At 38.0% G+C, this 15,938-nt stretch overlaps 4 protein-coding genes across 13 annotated transcripts; 3 read left to right on the top strand and 1 right to left on the bottom strand.

Moving 5' to 3' along the window:
* The first annotated feature begins 176 nt into the window (after window positions 1-176).
* On the top strand, window positions 177-4,946 carry LOC111004709 (protein phosphatase 2C 50). Of its 4 annotated transcripts, none has more exons than XM_022275862.2 (5): window positions 177-329; window positions 895-2,219; window positions 2,353-2,670; window positions 2,792-2,897; window positions 4,226-4,946. In XM_022275862.2, exons 2-5 carry the CDS (start codon window positions 1,314-1,316, stop codon window positions 4,558-4,560), a joined length of 1,665 nt encoding a protein of 554 aa, XP_022131554.1. In that variant the 5' UTR covers window positions 177-329; window positions 895-1,313; the 3' UTR covers window positions 4,561-4,946. The 4 variants fall into 4 exon arrangements, with proteins under 4 accessions (XP_022131554.1, XP_022131553.1, XP_022131555.1 ...); XM_022275861.2 differs by lacking the exon at window positions 177-329 and adding an exon at window positions 351-507; XM_022275863.2 differs by lacking the exon at window positions 177-329 and adding an exon at window positions 529-704.
* A 1,097-nt stretch (window positions 4,947-6,043) lies between these two features.
* On the top strand, window positions 6,044-8,053 carry LOC111004711 (protein phosphatase). Of its 6 annotated transcripts, XR_002600639.2 has the most exons (5): window positions 6,044-6,290; window positions 6,396-6,480; window positions 6,583-6,690; window positions 7,341-7,393; window positions 7,602-7,794. XR_002600639.2 is itself a non-coding variant. In XM_088128196.1 (4 exons), exons 1-3 carry the CDS (start codon window positions 6,202-6,204, stop codon window positions 6,664-6,666), a joined length of 258 nt encoding a protein of 85 aa, XP_087984322.1. In that variant the 5' UTR covers window positions 6,044-6,201; the 3' UTR covers window positions 6,667-6,690; window positions 7,898-8,053. The 6 variants fall into 6 exon arrangements, 5 of the variants coding, with proteins under 5 accessions (XP_087984322.1, XP_022131559.1, XP_022131557.1 ...); XM_088128196.1 differs by lacking the exons at window positions 7,341-7,393; window positions 7,602-7,794 and adding an exon at window positions 7,898-8,053; XM_022275867.2 differs by lacking the exon at window positions 7,341-7,393.
* A 1,639-nt stretch (window positions 8,054-9,692) lies between these two features.
* On the top strand, window positions 9,693-14,007 carry LOC111004842 (protein PLASTID MOVEMENT IMPAIRED 1-RELATED 1). Of its 2 annotated transcripts, none has more exons than XM_022276063.2 (3): window positions 9,693-10,032; window positions 10,287-12,636; window positions 12,737-14,007. In XM_022276063.2, exons 2-3 carry the CDS (start codon window positions 10,364-10,366, stop codon window positions 13,848-13,850), a joined length of 3,387 nt encoding a protein of 1,128 aa, XP_022131755.1. In that variant the 5' UTR covers window positions 9,693-10,032; window positions 10,287-10,363; the 3' UTR covers window positions 13,851-14,007. The 2 variants fall into 2 exon arrangements, with proteins under 2 accessions (XP_022131755.1, XP_022131754.1); XM_022276062.2 differs by having other exon boundaries at window positions 9,694-10,009.
* Window positions 14,008-14,133: 126 nt separating this feature from the next.
* On the bottom strand, window positions 14,134-15,419 carry WRKY50 (WRKY DNA-binding protein 50). The gene is made up of 3 exons (XM_022276064.2): window positions 15,042-15,419; window positions 14,612-14,744; window positions 14,134-14,477 (listed from the first exon to the last, which is right to left on the bottom strand). Exons 1-3 carry the CDS (start codon window positions 15,253-15,255, stop codon window positions 14,357-14,359), a joined length of 468 nt encoding a protein of 155 aa, XP_022131756.1. The 5' UTR covers window positions 15,256-15,419; the 3' UTR covers window positions 14,134-14,356.
* Between the last annotated feature and the right edge of the window lie 519 nt (window positions 15,420-15,938).

The following is a 15,938-nucleotide window of genomic DNA, read 5'->3' as shown; positions in this document are numbered from 1 at the left end:
TAATAAATGTACGAGTAAGTGGAAGAAAAAAAAACGTATAAATTTTATTTATAAATTTGTTTCATTTTTGTTCATCCTTGCGACTGATTGGAAGGCGAACAACATTGTAATTAACAAAAGAACCTTTTTGATTGGATTGGAGGATTAGGAACATCATGGATTGGTGGGCTTCCCACGGTTCGACACGTGTCCTATTCTCTAATCTTCCTCTCTACAAAAAAGAGAGAAAATTATATTTCTTTTTGATTTTTTTCCCTCGTATTTGCGTACTTCTCTGCAGCATTCGCATTTTTTTTTTCTGGGTCGTGCAATTGCTGTTAGTTTAAGTGGTAAGCAACCCTCAATTTCTTGCTTCTTGATTCCCCTGGTTTTCTTTTTTCTCTCTCCCCCCCGCTTTTTTATGCTTGTTGGGCTTTGTGGATTTGTGATGTTGAAGCGGAAAAGGAAGGCCTTCGGAGGAGAGAGAGAGAGGGGGAGGGGAAGACTCTACAGTTGACGAGAGATTGGGTAGTGAACTCTATATTCCCTTTTTGTTCCTTTACTTTTTTTTCTTCTTTTTACTTTGTTTCTTTTGATTATTATAACTATTTGAAAGAGAGAGCGTGAGAGGGATAGTGAGATAGAGAGAGCGAGCTGAATTGCAGACGAGAGGTTGCGAAGGATTGCCTCTGATTTGGGGAAACTCTGCCAATTTTGTTGAAAGGGTTACTATCTTTTCTAGGGTTTTCTGCTGATTCTTGGGACTTCGTCTTTCTGGGTTATTTCTCGTGATTTCTGTTTTTTTGATACCTTTTTCTATGGCTTTCTTGTGCTTACAGGTAAGGAGTTTGGTCTGATTTTTTGATTTTTAATTTATTTCTCTATGTGTGTGTGTCTCTCTCGTTTTCTTTCCAGGTTTTTCTGTGCATTTAAAGTTTCTTCTGGTTGATTCCTGCTCGCTGTATTTTTTGTTATTTTGGGTTGGATGGAAGGGAGTTCCGGACAGGGAAGTTGAATGGGCCTATCAGATTCGGAGTTAAAATTTATCCTCAAAATTGGTGTTCTGATCCACTGTAGTTGACCAGATCTGAATGCTCATTTCATTTCCCCAACTTTTTTGGCCTTCCACGTGTTGCTTCCCCTGACTTGGCTTCCTACTTTCTGTCTTATCAAGTTTCTTACGGATGGAAAATGGTTTGTTCAACCCCAACATTCACATTCCTAGATCATTCTTAATGACCGAAAAAGGCGGTGGATTAGTTGAAATATGACAGGTCTTGTAATTTTAGAGGGGTTAGGGGATAGCTTTTCCCATTGCTTAGGTAGAGAATTTGATGGAGGAAATGTCCCCAGCGGTTGTGGTGCCATTTAGGGTGGGTAATTCAGTCTGTGATAACACCAACATGGCGACTCCCATGGATATCACAAGACTTAAGCTAATGGCTGATACTGCTGGTTTGTTATCTGAATCTGTGACTAAGGCTTCTACCGACCCGACTGAAGTAGGTTCTTCGGATGATTGTAAGAGTTCTAATGGGGAGGAAGATGTCGGTATTACTACAATTTCAGTTGCTAATGATGACAAGTGTGAAGGAGTTCAGTTGTCGGTCGTGTTAACTCAAAATAATAGAAATTGGGTCGCAGCAGATGAGACGGTATCCCATGGAAGTGAGGAAGATGATTCTTTATCTTTAGAGGGTGATCACATTTACGATAGTTCTTGTTCGTATTCGATTGCTAGTGAGAATAGCAGCATTTGTGGAGATGATTTTTTAGGTTCTGAGGTGTCTTCTTTTGAAACGTTCAGTTCCATCAGCAATGCGAAGGACATTAGCAGTGTTGAGATTGCAGCTGAAGCCAATCTTGGAGAGTCTAATGTTGAAAGTCTTGAGACTCAGATTGTGGGTTCTTCTGCTGTAGCAGTTAGCCTCGAAGAAGATGTTGGAGATGGATTGAGCATTGAAGCATGTAACATGGTTCTCCAGCTGCCTCTTGAGAAGAGGGCGAGTGAACCAGTCGGTCGAAGCGTTTTTGAGGTAGATTGTGTCCCCCTTTGGGGATTTACATCAGTCTGTGGAAGAAGACCCGAAATGGAAGATGCAGTGGCAACTGTACCAAGATTTTCAGAAATTCCTATCCAAATGCTTGTTGGCAACCGAGTTCTTGATGGCTCAAGCAAGCCTATAGCTCACCAAACTGTTCATTTTTTTGGAGTATATGATGGCCATGGTGGCTCTCAGGTATGCCTATAAATTTCATTGGTCAAGTGAATCTGTTTCTGTCTAATTCCCTCCCACCATATTCCATCATGTACGAGTCTTATTATCAGCCGTAATCTCTTTGTTGGTTTAACTCTAATCTCTTAATATATAGGTTGCAAATTTTTGTCGTGAACGTATGCATTTGGCTCTATCCGAGGAGATAGAACTTGCTAAGAAAGATGTAGCTGCTGGTAATATAAAGGATAATTGCCAAGAGCTATGGAGAAAAGCATTCACTAAATGCTTTCTAAAAGTTGATGCTGAAATTGGAGGGAGACCTGGTGCTGAGCCTGTTGCCCCAGAAACTGTAGGCTCCACTGCTGTTGTTGCAATTCTCTGTGCTTCCCACATCATTGTTGCAAACTGTGGAGATTCTAGAGCAGTTCTTTGTCGTGGAAAGGAGCCTGTGGCATTGTCTGTGGATCATAAAGTATGTTTCTGTTTCAGTTACGAACTTTTAGTATTATTGTGCCGTTCAATGTTTATTTTTCCTTTGGTTCTGTCCTGGTCCTCTAATCTTCATTGGTTTGAATCTCTTTGTTGGTTCTCAGCCCAATAGAGAAGATGAATATGAAAGGATTGAGGCTGCTGGAGGAAAGGTCATACAGTGGAATGGGCACCGCGTTTTTGGTGTTCTTGCAATGTCAAGATCTATTGGTACGTCTTACCCTACTCGAATCTTCAAGTCATGTTTTCTAGTCACTGCGAATGATACGATATCTTGACACAATCTTTTGCTGCTTCGCCAAAGTAATTTCATAGTTACTGTAAAATAAACATACCCATGGAACATGTGAAGAAGAGTACGGTTTCAAGTCAAAGCATCTTTCCTATCAGACTTTTTATTGTTGGTCAAGATTCTAACTTTGACATTCCACTTGCGAAAAACGTGCATAAGTGGATGCCAGTATGGAGTTCCATTTCTTTATTAAAGGGTGGAATATTTTGTGTGGTGCTGCTGTTACAGTTTTTACTCTTGTTAACCAGATAATTTTGATTGCCAGTGGGTGAGGTTATTACAAAATTTGTGATCTTTTTGATGATCCTTGTGCTCGGTTTCATTGCTTCTGAAGCCTTGCATCAGGGCCACTACCCTAACCAAGCTTATGTCACATTGTCACCCCTCACTTCCTTCGGATTCTATGGTTCGGATTCATTCGTGATATAGGTCAGAGTCGAACGACCTTACTTGAACAAGATTTGTTCTATAGGTTGTACTACTGTACCTTTAAGTTCTAAAGATATAGGTAGGCAGAGAGTTCTATAGGTTGTACTACTGTACCTTTAAGTTCTAAAGATATAGGTAGGCAGAGAGTTCACCGATTAGTTTTCTTTAGTTAGAGACTTTCTATTATTTGAGATCTCGAACCATATCTTATGCTAGAATTTTGAATCTCTCTTGAAGTTCATTCTATTCATTATCTATGATCTGTCTGTACTAAAATTGCCTAGACCAAATGAAAAATCCCAATTCATTAGGCCTTTCTATACCATCAAAAGCTCCAAAGAGTGCCCTATTCTAAGAACCAAACTCATGTAGTTGTGTGGTTCATTTTCATCCCTCCCCACTCCCCACTCTAGCAGTGTGGTGTTATCAGTTGGCCAGATAAAAATATCAAAACAATTTGAACTGCTGTTTTATTCTATGTGAAGTTCATAAATAAATAGTCGAATTAAGTGCATAATGTGGACACTAATTTATTTTATGGTGGCAATCATTTTCCATTGGTATGGAGGTCAATCTCCATCACTTCAGTTACTTGAGGTCGAGTGGGGGAAACTTGGGGGGTGCTGTTTGAGTTTGACTTGAAACACCCTGCAAAAGGGAGATACTGTAAATTCTGAAGTAAAAGGGCGTATGATTGCTTTTGTTGTTTCTTTTAAAATGAATATAACTGTAGAAGCCATGAGGTTGGGTTCATAATTGTACTGTGCTTGTTGAAACCATGATTTTGAAGTGCATCTCCCATCCATCTGGTTTGCAGGTGATAGATATTTGAAACCGTGGATCATTCCGGATCCAGAAGTGATGTTCCTGCCTCGGGCGAAAGATGACGAATGCCTCATTCTAGCTAGTGATGGTTTGTGGGATGTAATGACGAATGAAGAGGTATGCGACCTGGCTCGGAGACGAATCCTACTCTGGCACAAGAAGAACGGTGTCACTCCGCCATCCGAAAGGGGGGCGGGAATCGATCCTGCAGCACAAGCAGCCGCTGAATACCTCTCGAACCGAGCTCTCCAGAAGGGCAGCAAAGACAACATCACAGTCATTGTGATCGATTTGAAAGCTCAAAGGAAGTTCAAGACGAAAACATGACGACGACGACAACTATGACACGCCATGCCACACAGTGTCATTCTTCCTTTTTAGCTGTACCATATTCTTGTTATGATTTATGAGACAAGGCACACGATATTAATGTTGGCCCGACTATTTTTATCCGGGGCATTATGATATTAATGATATGAATGTGAAGGAAATATGCAGCATTCCAGAATCTCGACGGGGTCGGAGCCATTTGTTTGTTATAAGCTCCGGGTCCTGATAGAGTTCTGGCAATGTAAATGGCTGCTGCAGCAATGTGATAGGATAGGTGAAACAAACTGGGAGACAGTTCCAATGCTTATGCAGTATTTGCTTTGTATCATTTCGTACTCTTAGTCTTGCTGCTTATTATAAAGAATTAGCAGAATTTGAGCTTATTCTTCTCCTCTTCTCTACTGTTGTATATATAAAACAACTCATGTTTGCCTATATGATCAACTTTTGATGTCTTTCCTTTTCTACTATTCTCTTTTTAATTTTCTCAATAATTATATAAAATATTTTAACTTCTTAGTCTCCATATTTGGATTAAAGCTCCACTAGATATTACTCCATTGGAGTGAATAATATGTAACGATGGAGATTCGAGCTTTCCACCTTTTGGTAGATGATACATTTTTTTGATACGATAGAACATTAAAGAATATTAACTTGAATTGGGTAGGTTGGTGCGAAAAACTATTTCCTACCCATTTTGGCTACTCTTCAATTCAAATCCTTGAATGTTGATATCTCCTTCATGAATTGCTGAAGTATTAGTAGCTTCGTCCTCTTATGCCTTGTAAAGATGATTCCTTCTGTCTCCTTATTTCTACATTTTCTTCTTATTTCATCTATTATTAGTTAAGTCTCATTATCAAATCTATCTTCTCCATTGAATTCTAGTTGTTGCTTCTGCAAGTTCAATAGACCTTTTTAAGCTACAAAGCTCTTTCAGTAATCAACAAAACTTCTCCATCCTTAGTCACAAATTATTATCTCAAAACACGTCTTTCCATCAAGTAGTGCCACATTTGAGTTCAACTTATAGTTTGATAAATCTGGAGGCACAAACCACCAATAGATTGTTGTGCTAGAATCGTAATTCTTCGATGGTTAACTCTCCATTATTAACCTGTTGAGCTTTGCTCAACTAGACAAATCACAAAATAGTTCAAATTTATATAGTCCAAAATTGTTAGGTTATATGTGCTTCACATTTTAGTTAATAGTGTAGTATGATTATTTTTTAAATTTATGGCTTATTTAAGATTTATAATTTATAAAAATGTATTTAGAGTGGGTGTAGATCCCTTGAATTATGTTTATATTCAGTTTTTTTTCGTTCTTTTTTAGTTTGGGTTTGAGTTTTTATTTTAACTTTTTAAAATGTGTTTATTTATTTATTTATTTTTATGTGGGGGTTTAAAATGCGTTTGATTAGCTTAATACATTATTGAAAATTTACATAATTAATCTAAATTTTCGATCAAAGAAGAAAAATGAGGGTAGAAATGGGTAAGGTATAACAATAAAGCGCGAGGACAAAAGGCGGTTTCACTTTGTTCACCAGCCGAGAAATTGCCGTGAACCGCCGCTTCGTTCAGGCCGCTGTTGCTTCGCCGACGGCCATTTGATGGAGTGGTGATATCAATGGGGATCAACAGAGAGAGTAAAAGCTCCGCTTCTGCAACATCGCCGTGCGCTGATCTCAGGGCTGCGTACCACAATTGTTTCAATCGGTTCGTTCCCATTTTTCCTTCCCTAAACCCTTCTTGAACCCTAATTCGTTCGGAGTTCGGACCTCGACGTCATTCACGCGCTTGTTTTTTGGTTTTGATCTGCAGATGGTACTCGGAGAAGTTTGTGAGAGGCCAATGGGATGAAGAACCATGCGTCTCCGAGTGGCAGAAGTACAGAGCTTGCCTGTCTGTATGGCTTTGACTTTCTTTTGTCCTTTGATTCGATAACTATTAGGTTTTGTAAGTGTCACATTTGTCTTTGTCGCGATCTGATTCATCCTCCAATTGATAGGAGCATTTGGAAGACAAGAAGTTGAAGCGTTTCTTGGAAGATGAATCGCTTGTTCATTCCTCCGTGAAAGCTGATGCGAGTTGAGATAGATAGTCTTCCTTGTTGATGGTAACGCTCGAATTCATTGGTTCCCGCAATTGCAGACCTTTTTCTACTTTGATTCAGGCCTTTACGAACTTGGAAACCATGTTTAATTGTTATCCTCCATTCTTAGAATCAATATGCATATGCTTTGAAGTTTTTAGTTTCCATCTCTCCCTTTTGACCACTATTAGAACAGATGGGAGTATTTTGCTACTCGACCTCTATCTTATCTGAAGAACATCTGAACTTTTAGTTACTTGGTATAAATTCAACTAAATCATCTTATTAAGAAATGTCTCCTTGTTTGATAGAAAAAAGTTACCGTGTTCTATGATGGAATACTTATCTCTTTCAGAATTCATTTCCTTAGCAGTAATCCTGCAGCCCACTTAAAAAAAAGTAGCCTCTGGACTGAGATTACAGAACCAAAGAGTTTGTACTCTTCTTTCTTTCTGGGATTAGTTTCTGTAGTAGTATAGTAGTAGTTATGTTCTCTGCGCGCAGAACTGCCATCCCTGTTCAAGCAAATTGAAGATTATTGGCTGTAGATATGTGGTGTACGATGCCTCTTTTGACGAGACTCCTATTGGATAATTTGAAAACAACATCAGAATGTGCCATAGATAGTGGAGCATTATTCTCTTAGTGAGCTGCCTTCATTTCCACTGTTTCAGAGTCAAAATGCGAAGTGAACTTGAGGATTATTGGTGGTGCAATCGTATCCAAGGTGCACTGTTTCTGTTGTCTGATTTGAAAACCATCCATGTTTTGATTGCGTTATTGTGAAACTTTTCTTGTCAATTAAATGCAAAATCTTTCCTTTTCTATAGTATCTCCTCTTTCTGACAATCACTTTATGCTCTTTCCCAGTTCATTGTCTACTTTTACATATATTCATAAACTGATACTGCACATTCTCTCTCTGAGTATTTCAGGGTTCAGAGTCTTCTCCCTGTGACAGTAACTTGGAAATATAATCCATTTGATGATTCAATCAGTGTATCTGAATTATACTTTAGGATAAATTTATAGTCATGACCTCGAATTCGCGTAGTCCTGTCGTATTATATGCTTGACTTCGTAGTTGGGACGCTTGAGTTTTTTAAACAATTGTTTTGCATACTTACATCTCTTCAGCTTCAGCATTGTTATACATGCATATCTGTCATTTTTGTTGGGAAGCTTTGAACTCATGGTGAAACTTTGAATAATAATTTTTTTAAACTTTCAGGCCCTCTAAATCCGTCCCATTTGACAGACTTTTTGAAAAGATAGTCTTCTTAGTCATTACTTGCCGTAAATGCTCTCACGATGTTTCATCACTATAGCTACACCTCCCTTTTAGCCAATTGGAAGAGCTTCATGTAATCCCTCGTGGACTTTTGTAATTTCATACATCAATAAAATTGTTTCTTACACAAAAAAAAAAAAAAAAACTTTCAGGCTTTTTTTTTTTCCTCAATCGATTTCTTTTTAAATATTTTTCACGAATCATTTTCATGTATATATAAGTTCGATAGCCTTGACCCTTCATGAATGGTTATGAATTAAGGTTAATAAAATTGGCCTTCCATTCATGTTTCATGAAAGTAAACTTCATTTATTTAATTCTCTCTCTGATTCAATGTTTCATGAAATGGAATTTCAATATCTTTGTTAGTTTAGTTTAGTTTTAGTTTTTTTTTTTGGGTAATATGTAGTTTTAATCAAATGAAGTATTTTTAATGGTTGCGTGAAGTAAAGTGTATTTTAACATTCATATAAAAGAAAGTGTATTTTAACTTTAATGTTAACATATGGATTAACATGCAGTCTCAGTCTATTTATTTTGGTTTTATTAGTACTTTTTTCATTATAGTACTTTTTAGAGATGCAATAATTAGGTTTTAACATTAAAAATTTAATTACGATCTGACTATATCAATTTGTATACAATTAAGTTACATTTGACTCTGGATTGTATGAGATCTGTTTGCTTTATTTATTTTACCTAGTTTTATTTTGAGATTTTAGTGAGTTTGTTTGACGAAAACTAAAATTTTGTGGAAGCCAAAATGTACGTTTCAGTTTCAGTGATGGGTAATATTTCCATTCATCGCAAGAAATGAATTATCTATTTGATATTTCTAATTTAACTCTCAAACTTCCACATATTCTATTTTAGCTGTCCAATTTGTATATAAAATTATTTATAGTCATTGACATTCTTTTTTTTTGGTTAATTATTTAATGAAAGCTTTGGTTTTTTTTTTTTTTGAAAATCTAATATATTGCTATATTTGATTTCAAATACTTAATTAGGAAAATAATCTCCTAAAAAATAATCAAGTAAATAAAGAAAAGACATTAAATTTTGTTCAAATATAAAGTTGAGTGATTAAAACAAAATATTTAAGACCCATTTGACAACTGTTTTCTATTTTTGTTTATATTCATGTTTGTTGTTTCTAGTTTCTATTGAAAAACTTAAGCTTTTGAAAATCAAAGTTGGATTAAAAAAGAGGAATCATTGACCCCTAAAAAATTTGTTTTTATTTTTAAAATATTAATAAAATGTGGATGTCATTGGATATTTCTAAAAAAAAAAATTATAAAAACAAAAAATTCCTAACAAATATATAAACCAATAAGTATTTCACATTTTTTTAAATACGTTAAAAATGATTAATATTAATATTATGTTTATATTAGTGATGTTATGTTGTTAATTTTTATATTTTATTAATTTTTTATGATACTATTATATGGATTCCCTTGTTAATATTGACCCGATAGAAAAAAAGTTTAATTCCCTGCCTCTGACACGTGTAAAATTAAAAGAAAAAAAACCAAAAAGAAGAGGAAAAAGGCAGACATTTATGTAAAACTCCAAACTTTACGAGGGGGGTAGGCGGGGTTGTTGGGTAGGTTTCCTCCAATAATCAAGAGACACGTGGCGAATTCTTCTCTCTCAGCCATCCGATCCCATGATCGGCACCCCCTTCTCCCAATACAACGGACCAGGTATTAGATTGTACAAAATTCGGGTGAATTCACTCACACAGTAATGAAACCCGAATCGACGATCCATTTTTTCTTTTTAAAATTATTACCTTTCCAAGTCCGCGGCTTCTCCAGGCGCGGTGGCACAGAAGACAAAATATTAATGTCTCTCACGCTTTTCCTCTGAAAAAACTATCCAGGAAGATTTCTAATAGAAGAAGATATTCGATTCCCAGATTATTTCGGCCTCAGTTGATGAATATTAATCTTCCTCCGGGTCATTAATTTTCTACTCTTATCATTTTTTCGGGTTACAGTGTACATCTTTTGTGGCGGAGAAGCTGCCCAACTATTGAATTCGGTACTGTGTCATTCTCTTTCTTGGTAACTCGATTGCTTAACTTTAATCCTTAACTGATCCGATGTTTTGATGGGGTCTGTTGGGATTGGGATTTTTCGTTTATGTTGTTTTGCTAGTTGTTTTCTGTTCGTCTTTCTACTGAATTTTGAGATTTGATTGTTGTTTCTAGTAAGAGGAATGATGTTTTATAATTTTGTTTTGAAATGGGGTTGCTTATTGTTGATGATGGTGATGCTGAGTTCCTTTGTGTTCTCTTTCTTTGCTGTTTGTGATTCAGCTATTTATGGGGGGTTTTCGTTTTCTATGATGAAATTGTTGAAATACGTAGCGGATTGTGGGTTTGTTTAGTGCAAAATGAAGTCTGGAAATTGTGATGGCATAGGGGAGTCTGATGGGGGTCGGTTGCTGGAGGAAATTGAGGCTATAAGTAAAGCTCTGTACTTGCACAAGGGCCATACGAACTCGGTTTTTTGCCCACCTGATGGACGGTTAGAATCCCACTTGACTGAATCAAAATCAAGATTCAACCAGGGAACTTCGAGGGAAGAAGAATCATTGGTCAATGAAAGAAGGTCGTCATCTACATGGAACTGGAAGAAATCTTTGAAAGCTCTTACTCATATTCGGCAGCGCAAGTTCAACTGTGTGTTTTATCTCAAGGTTCATTCCATAGAAGGTTTGTCTCCGAGTTTCAATGGTTATAGTTTAAGTGTGCATTGGAAAAGGAAGGATGAGATTTTGGAGACTCAGCCGTCTAAGGTTTTGCAAGGCATGGCTGAATTTGACGAGACTTTGATTCACAAATGTTTGATATATGGTGGGAAAAGTTTGGCTAACGGCTCGGCAAAATATGACCCGAAGCTTTTCTTGATCTATGTTTCCATGTTTGGGGCACCTAGGCTCGATTTTGGGGAGCATTGGGTTGACCTCACAAGGATTTTACCTCTTACCTTAGAGGAGCTAGAGGGGGAGAAGTGTTCTGGGAACTGGTCGACTAGCTTTCGACTTGGGGTCAATGCGAGAGGTGCTACCCTAAACGTCAGTTTTAGTTTTTTGGTAACTAAGGATGATCCAATGAAATTGAGCGGTCCCGAAAACGTTGTCCAACTCCTGAAGTTATTGCAAAATAGGTCAAGTTTTTCTACCTATGGTGCCCGCCTTACTTCAACTAATTTAGATGGGCTTCCAAGTCCAGAAGGAAATGTTTCTCATAGTAAAAAATATGGATCTATTACCTCAACTCAGTTAGTTGATACAAGAAATTTTGATGAACTAAATCCAAGGTTGGAGCTATCTAAGTCGATAAACCTTTTGTATCGTAAGATGGATGAGACAGAGCAGCATAAGCCAGAGCATTCAGGTTCCGAGTTTGCCAAGCAACTTGAATTAAAATCTACTGAGGAACACAAGTCTGATGAAGAAATTGGTGGAGGTGGTTATGACTGTGGTGAGTTTTCCATTATTGAATGTGGGATAGAATTAGCTGGGACAGAAGAGCTTAGTATGGATAAAAGTACTGTTCGGACTATTGAGAGCTCCAAAATGGAAACTGTTTCTTTGGATGAGATCATCGAAGATGAGAAAGTTGCCATCAAAATTAAGCTGAGCAACATATTGAAGGATGCAGTCTGCGATATTCATGTTGATGACTCTATATTGGATGGCTTCAAATATGAAGAGAATCACCTACAAGTGGAGGAAGTTACTCCTGAAGAGCTCAGTTCAGATTTTGATCTCAAGTCAACCTCACGGTCAGTGGAGACTAATTCTTCGTTAGCTGTTGGTGAACTCCTCAAACAAGATATCGATATGGATGCCAAGGAGAATTGTGCTAGAAGATCTCTTAGCTTAGATGATGACTCCTATGAATCTGTGGCTAGTGATTTTCTAAAGCAGCTGGGGTTGGAGCACGGTTCCTCAAGGTTTTCAGATCCTGATATATCGTCTCCTAGAGAGCGCTTATTGAGAGAATTTGAGGAGGAATCTCTTGTATTTGGTAATTCGTTATTGGATTTTACAGATACTGAAGAGTTGCAGGATTATAGTAATTCGTTATTGGATTTTATGGAGTCTTGTTCTGGGAATCAAGATGAGGATTTTGATTTTTCTCCAATTATTTATATTCCTGAAGAAGCACAGGAAGGACATCAGTCCTTGAGGAACAGAAGGAATGTCAAAATTCTCGAAGACTTAGAGACCGAAGTTTTAATGCAAGAATGGGGCTTAGACGAGAGAGATTTCGAGCATTCTCCACATTATAGTTCAAGTGGATTTGGGAGTCCTATTGAGTTGCCCCAAGAAGAAGAGCCACCTAAGTTACCTTCACTTGGAGAAGGCTTTGGTGCATTTCTTAAGATAAACAGTGGCGGATTTTTGCGGTCCATGAGTCGTTCGCTCTCTCCAAACACTAGCACTGGACAGAGCTTAGTCGTTCAATGTTCTGATCCAGTTGTTCTACCTGATGAAATGGGTCATAATATCATGGAGATTTCGCAAAATTTAGCGTTGGCTGGAACCGAAAACCTTTCGACACTGGCAAAAAAGTTAATGCCTTTGGACGATATTACCGGAAAGACTCTCCAACAAATGATATCAGAATGTCCTCCCAGTGAAACAATGCTAGAGAGGTCAGCCATTGCAATATTGATTTGATTTCTAAAACTTTTAAATTGCAACTCAGAAGGTTTTCATTATGCCAAATTCTTGACTCATCTACTTCTGTCACAGGGAGCCTATGCTTGAGAATAACTTATCGTGTAGTTCGGTTTCATGTTGTGGAAGGAAAGACGATGAAGGATTGCCATCTTTTCTGGATTTTGAGACAAACCGAGACCTCATGGTGCCAGATGATCTAGCTTTTCTAGCACTGGACAAGAGCGAAACACTCTTAATAGAAGGTTTGAGAATACAATCCGGCATGACAGATGATGAGATGCCATCACAAATCAATGCCCGCCCTTTTCACTGTGTGCCAGCCTGTGGACAGAGACGTTCCAGTTTGGACGGTTCTTGTAGTTTGGAAGTACTAAAGGAACTACAGTTTATGGAGCGGCCTGATACAGCGAGTGATGTTGTTGGGTTGATGGATCTTTCTATAACATTGGAAGATTGGTTAAGGCTTGATGCTGGTCTCATTAATGGCGATGATCAAAATGGTCAGCACATTATGAAGATTCTTGTGGCCCATGGTGCTAACTATGCAGATATAGTTGGAAGACTATCAAAAGATATCGACTCCGAGATATCCATCAAGGAGCCGGGATTGTTTGGGAACAAGCTCGTGGTGGCTCTCATGGTGCAACTTAGAGATCGATTACGAAACTATGAACCTGTTGGTGGCCCGATGATGTGCATAATGGAGGTTGAGAGGTTTTTTATCGACACAATGCATGGCACGGCCTCTGAAGCAAACGATGTCAACAAGGAGAATGAGCCATTGGAAGCACAAGAAGAGAGTCATAAAACGACCCGGGAGAAAGCAGATAAAGGGAACATTGTTCACGCATTTAAAATCTCTGCTATTCATCTTCTGGGTGTAAATTCTGAGCTTAATAAAACTCAGTACTGGGGAACCACCGCACAGCAGCAATCCGGATCCCGTTGGTTGCTTTCAAGTGGAATGGGTGGGAACTTCAAGCTTCCATTATCCAAGTCGAAAGCGATCGTTAGATTTTCGTCGCGTGGTGACAAAGTTCTGATTGGCGATATCTTGTGGAGCATTTCCTCTGATATACATGGCGAGGGAATGATTTCCGCTTCGACAGCTTCGGGTTCACATAAAAGAAACCCCAATATCGTGATCCCGAACCAAAGTATTGCTTCACATATATGTTTCAGTTGATCGATCTCTTGGATCGCTTGGCCTTATACTATGGATTATTTTTTTTTTCTTTTCTTTCACTTGTAAAGGAATTGGTCAAAACAAAAGCTCTCAGTTATCTTCACATCACAAGATCACTTCGTTATATATTGGATGAATCAAGAGCCTTTTCTGTAAATGTATGAATTTTGTGATTAACATATTTCGTGGTACCATGTTCTTTAATGACAGAAAAAGGAAGAGCTTTTCAATGGAAAGTTGAGATGGGACAAACTAATGCAAATTCGACGATTCCTACATGGTGTTTTGATCTGTAACGGTATGGTTTGGATTGTCGTATCTTTAATATATGTAATAGTAATGTTTGGTATGGGGCCTCTACTGCAAATATGATATCAGACAAACAACAGATCGCTAGAACTATTACCTGACGTTGATGTTCATATACTAGTTATAATTCCCCACAAGAAACCCAAAAATGTAGGCTTATTTAACATTGGGAGAGATTTGGTGTAAAAATAAACAAATCAAGAACTTTCATGGGTATGAACACCCTCGTACGTCGTAATCACATATCTCGGATCCTCTCGGTCTCTCTCGACTCTCTTCTTCACCGGGCAGCCTTCGATTGAGCATTTGTAATAGTTCCTGCATTAAGAACTTTCAGATTAACAACACACAAAACATTTCTTGTTCATGTTTGTACATTGTTTGAAACAAAGAACCATGTTTTAGATAGAATTGTGTTCCGTTCAACTAGAACATTACTGGTTTTTTCTTACCTCGGATTTGGGCTGTTCTTCACCATCTTCTTCCCATACTTCCTCCACTTGAACCCATCATCTAGAATCTCAATTTCTGATTTTGTCTTGAATGCAAATCTCTCTCTAACTTCCCTCTCTCTCCCACGGTCTCCTACCAACACCATTAAAAATCATATTCATGTGAAACTTTTTTTTAAATAGATTTTTTGGAATCGATGCAATGTTGTTTACACTAGTGAATTTCTATAATTGAGACTCATTGCTCGGGCTGAGTAACACTATGATCAGTGCAGGACTTGAACACACAAGACCTTATAGTTGATGATACCACAAGGCCCCATGTCTTTGCCACTGCACCATCCCTCGGGAAACCATATTCATGAAACCGAAAAAACATTCGCAAACTTACAAAAATTCTTAAATGCAATAGGGAGTTATATGTGCTTACTGCTGCTAGGCTCTCCTTGGTGGATGGTATTGATCCCAACAATCTCATCGACTTCTTCGCCCGCTTTATAAACCGGGTACATGACCGACTCAGCCAGAGACGAAGAGTTTTCATTGAGCCACCCATCGAACATCCAGTCCGGAAACTCGAACCCGGGCTGCTCGGCAAGATCGCTCTCAGACGTAGCGAGGTGCTGGTTACTATTGTAAGACATTTGGGAACCGAGAGAATAAAGAAGCAAACAAAAGTAGGATACTTTTTGAAACTGAGATCAGAATTAGAGATAAAAGAATTGTGGCATAGATATAGAAATAGCCAAAATATGAAGTGAGCTAGCTAAGCTTAGGCAGGCAGCTTCCCACTGACTTTCCTCCAAACTTAGGAAGCTTCAACGCTAATGCTTAATATAATGAAAGGAGAAGACCAGCAAAGTGTAGAAATTAGAATACAAGGTCTGTGGGGTATCCCAAAGGGATGACTCTGAGTAGACTTTTGAATTCATATATGCACTCATTTGAGCCTCCACATTATCTTCCTCCAAAATCGACCCCTTCGACGGGCGGTGAAGGTCGTCAAACGTAAAGATTCCCGACAATAGATGCACAATAGTCCACGATTGAACATACAATCAAATCAATATCTTGAAACCCGCAGATCATGACCTATTTTTCATCTTGCAAGCTGTTAGATCACCACTGCGATAAAATTAAATCTTTTATAGATATCTTTAACACAAGACGATATATGACGTTCTGTGTAGCATTCTTCATAAACGAGATGAGCGGAGGGTTATCTGGAATCGTTCAACCTTGTTTTAGAATGTGAATTTGAGAACATTCGAGAATGACAAGTGAAATGTGCATAATATGGCTCTTTTTGAGTTTTTGGGAGCGCAAT

The sequence above is a fragment of the Momordica charantia genome (genome assembly GCF_013281855.1).
Source record: "Momordica charantia cultivar OHB3-1 chromosome 8 unlocalized genomic scaffold, Mcharantia_2.0 BLBB01000008.1, whole genome shotgun sequence".
NCBI classification, from domain to species: Eukaryota; Viridiplantae; Streptophyta; class Magnoliopsida; order Cucurbitales; family Cucurbitaceae; genus Momordica; species Momordica charantia.
Note: the sequence above shows the minus strand (reverse complement) of the source record. Positions and strands in the feature narration are given on the sequence as shown.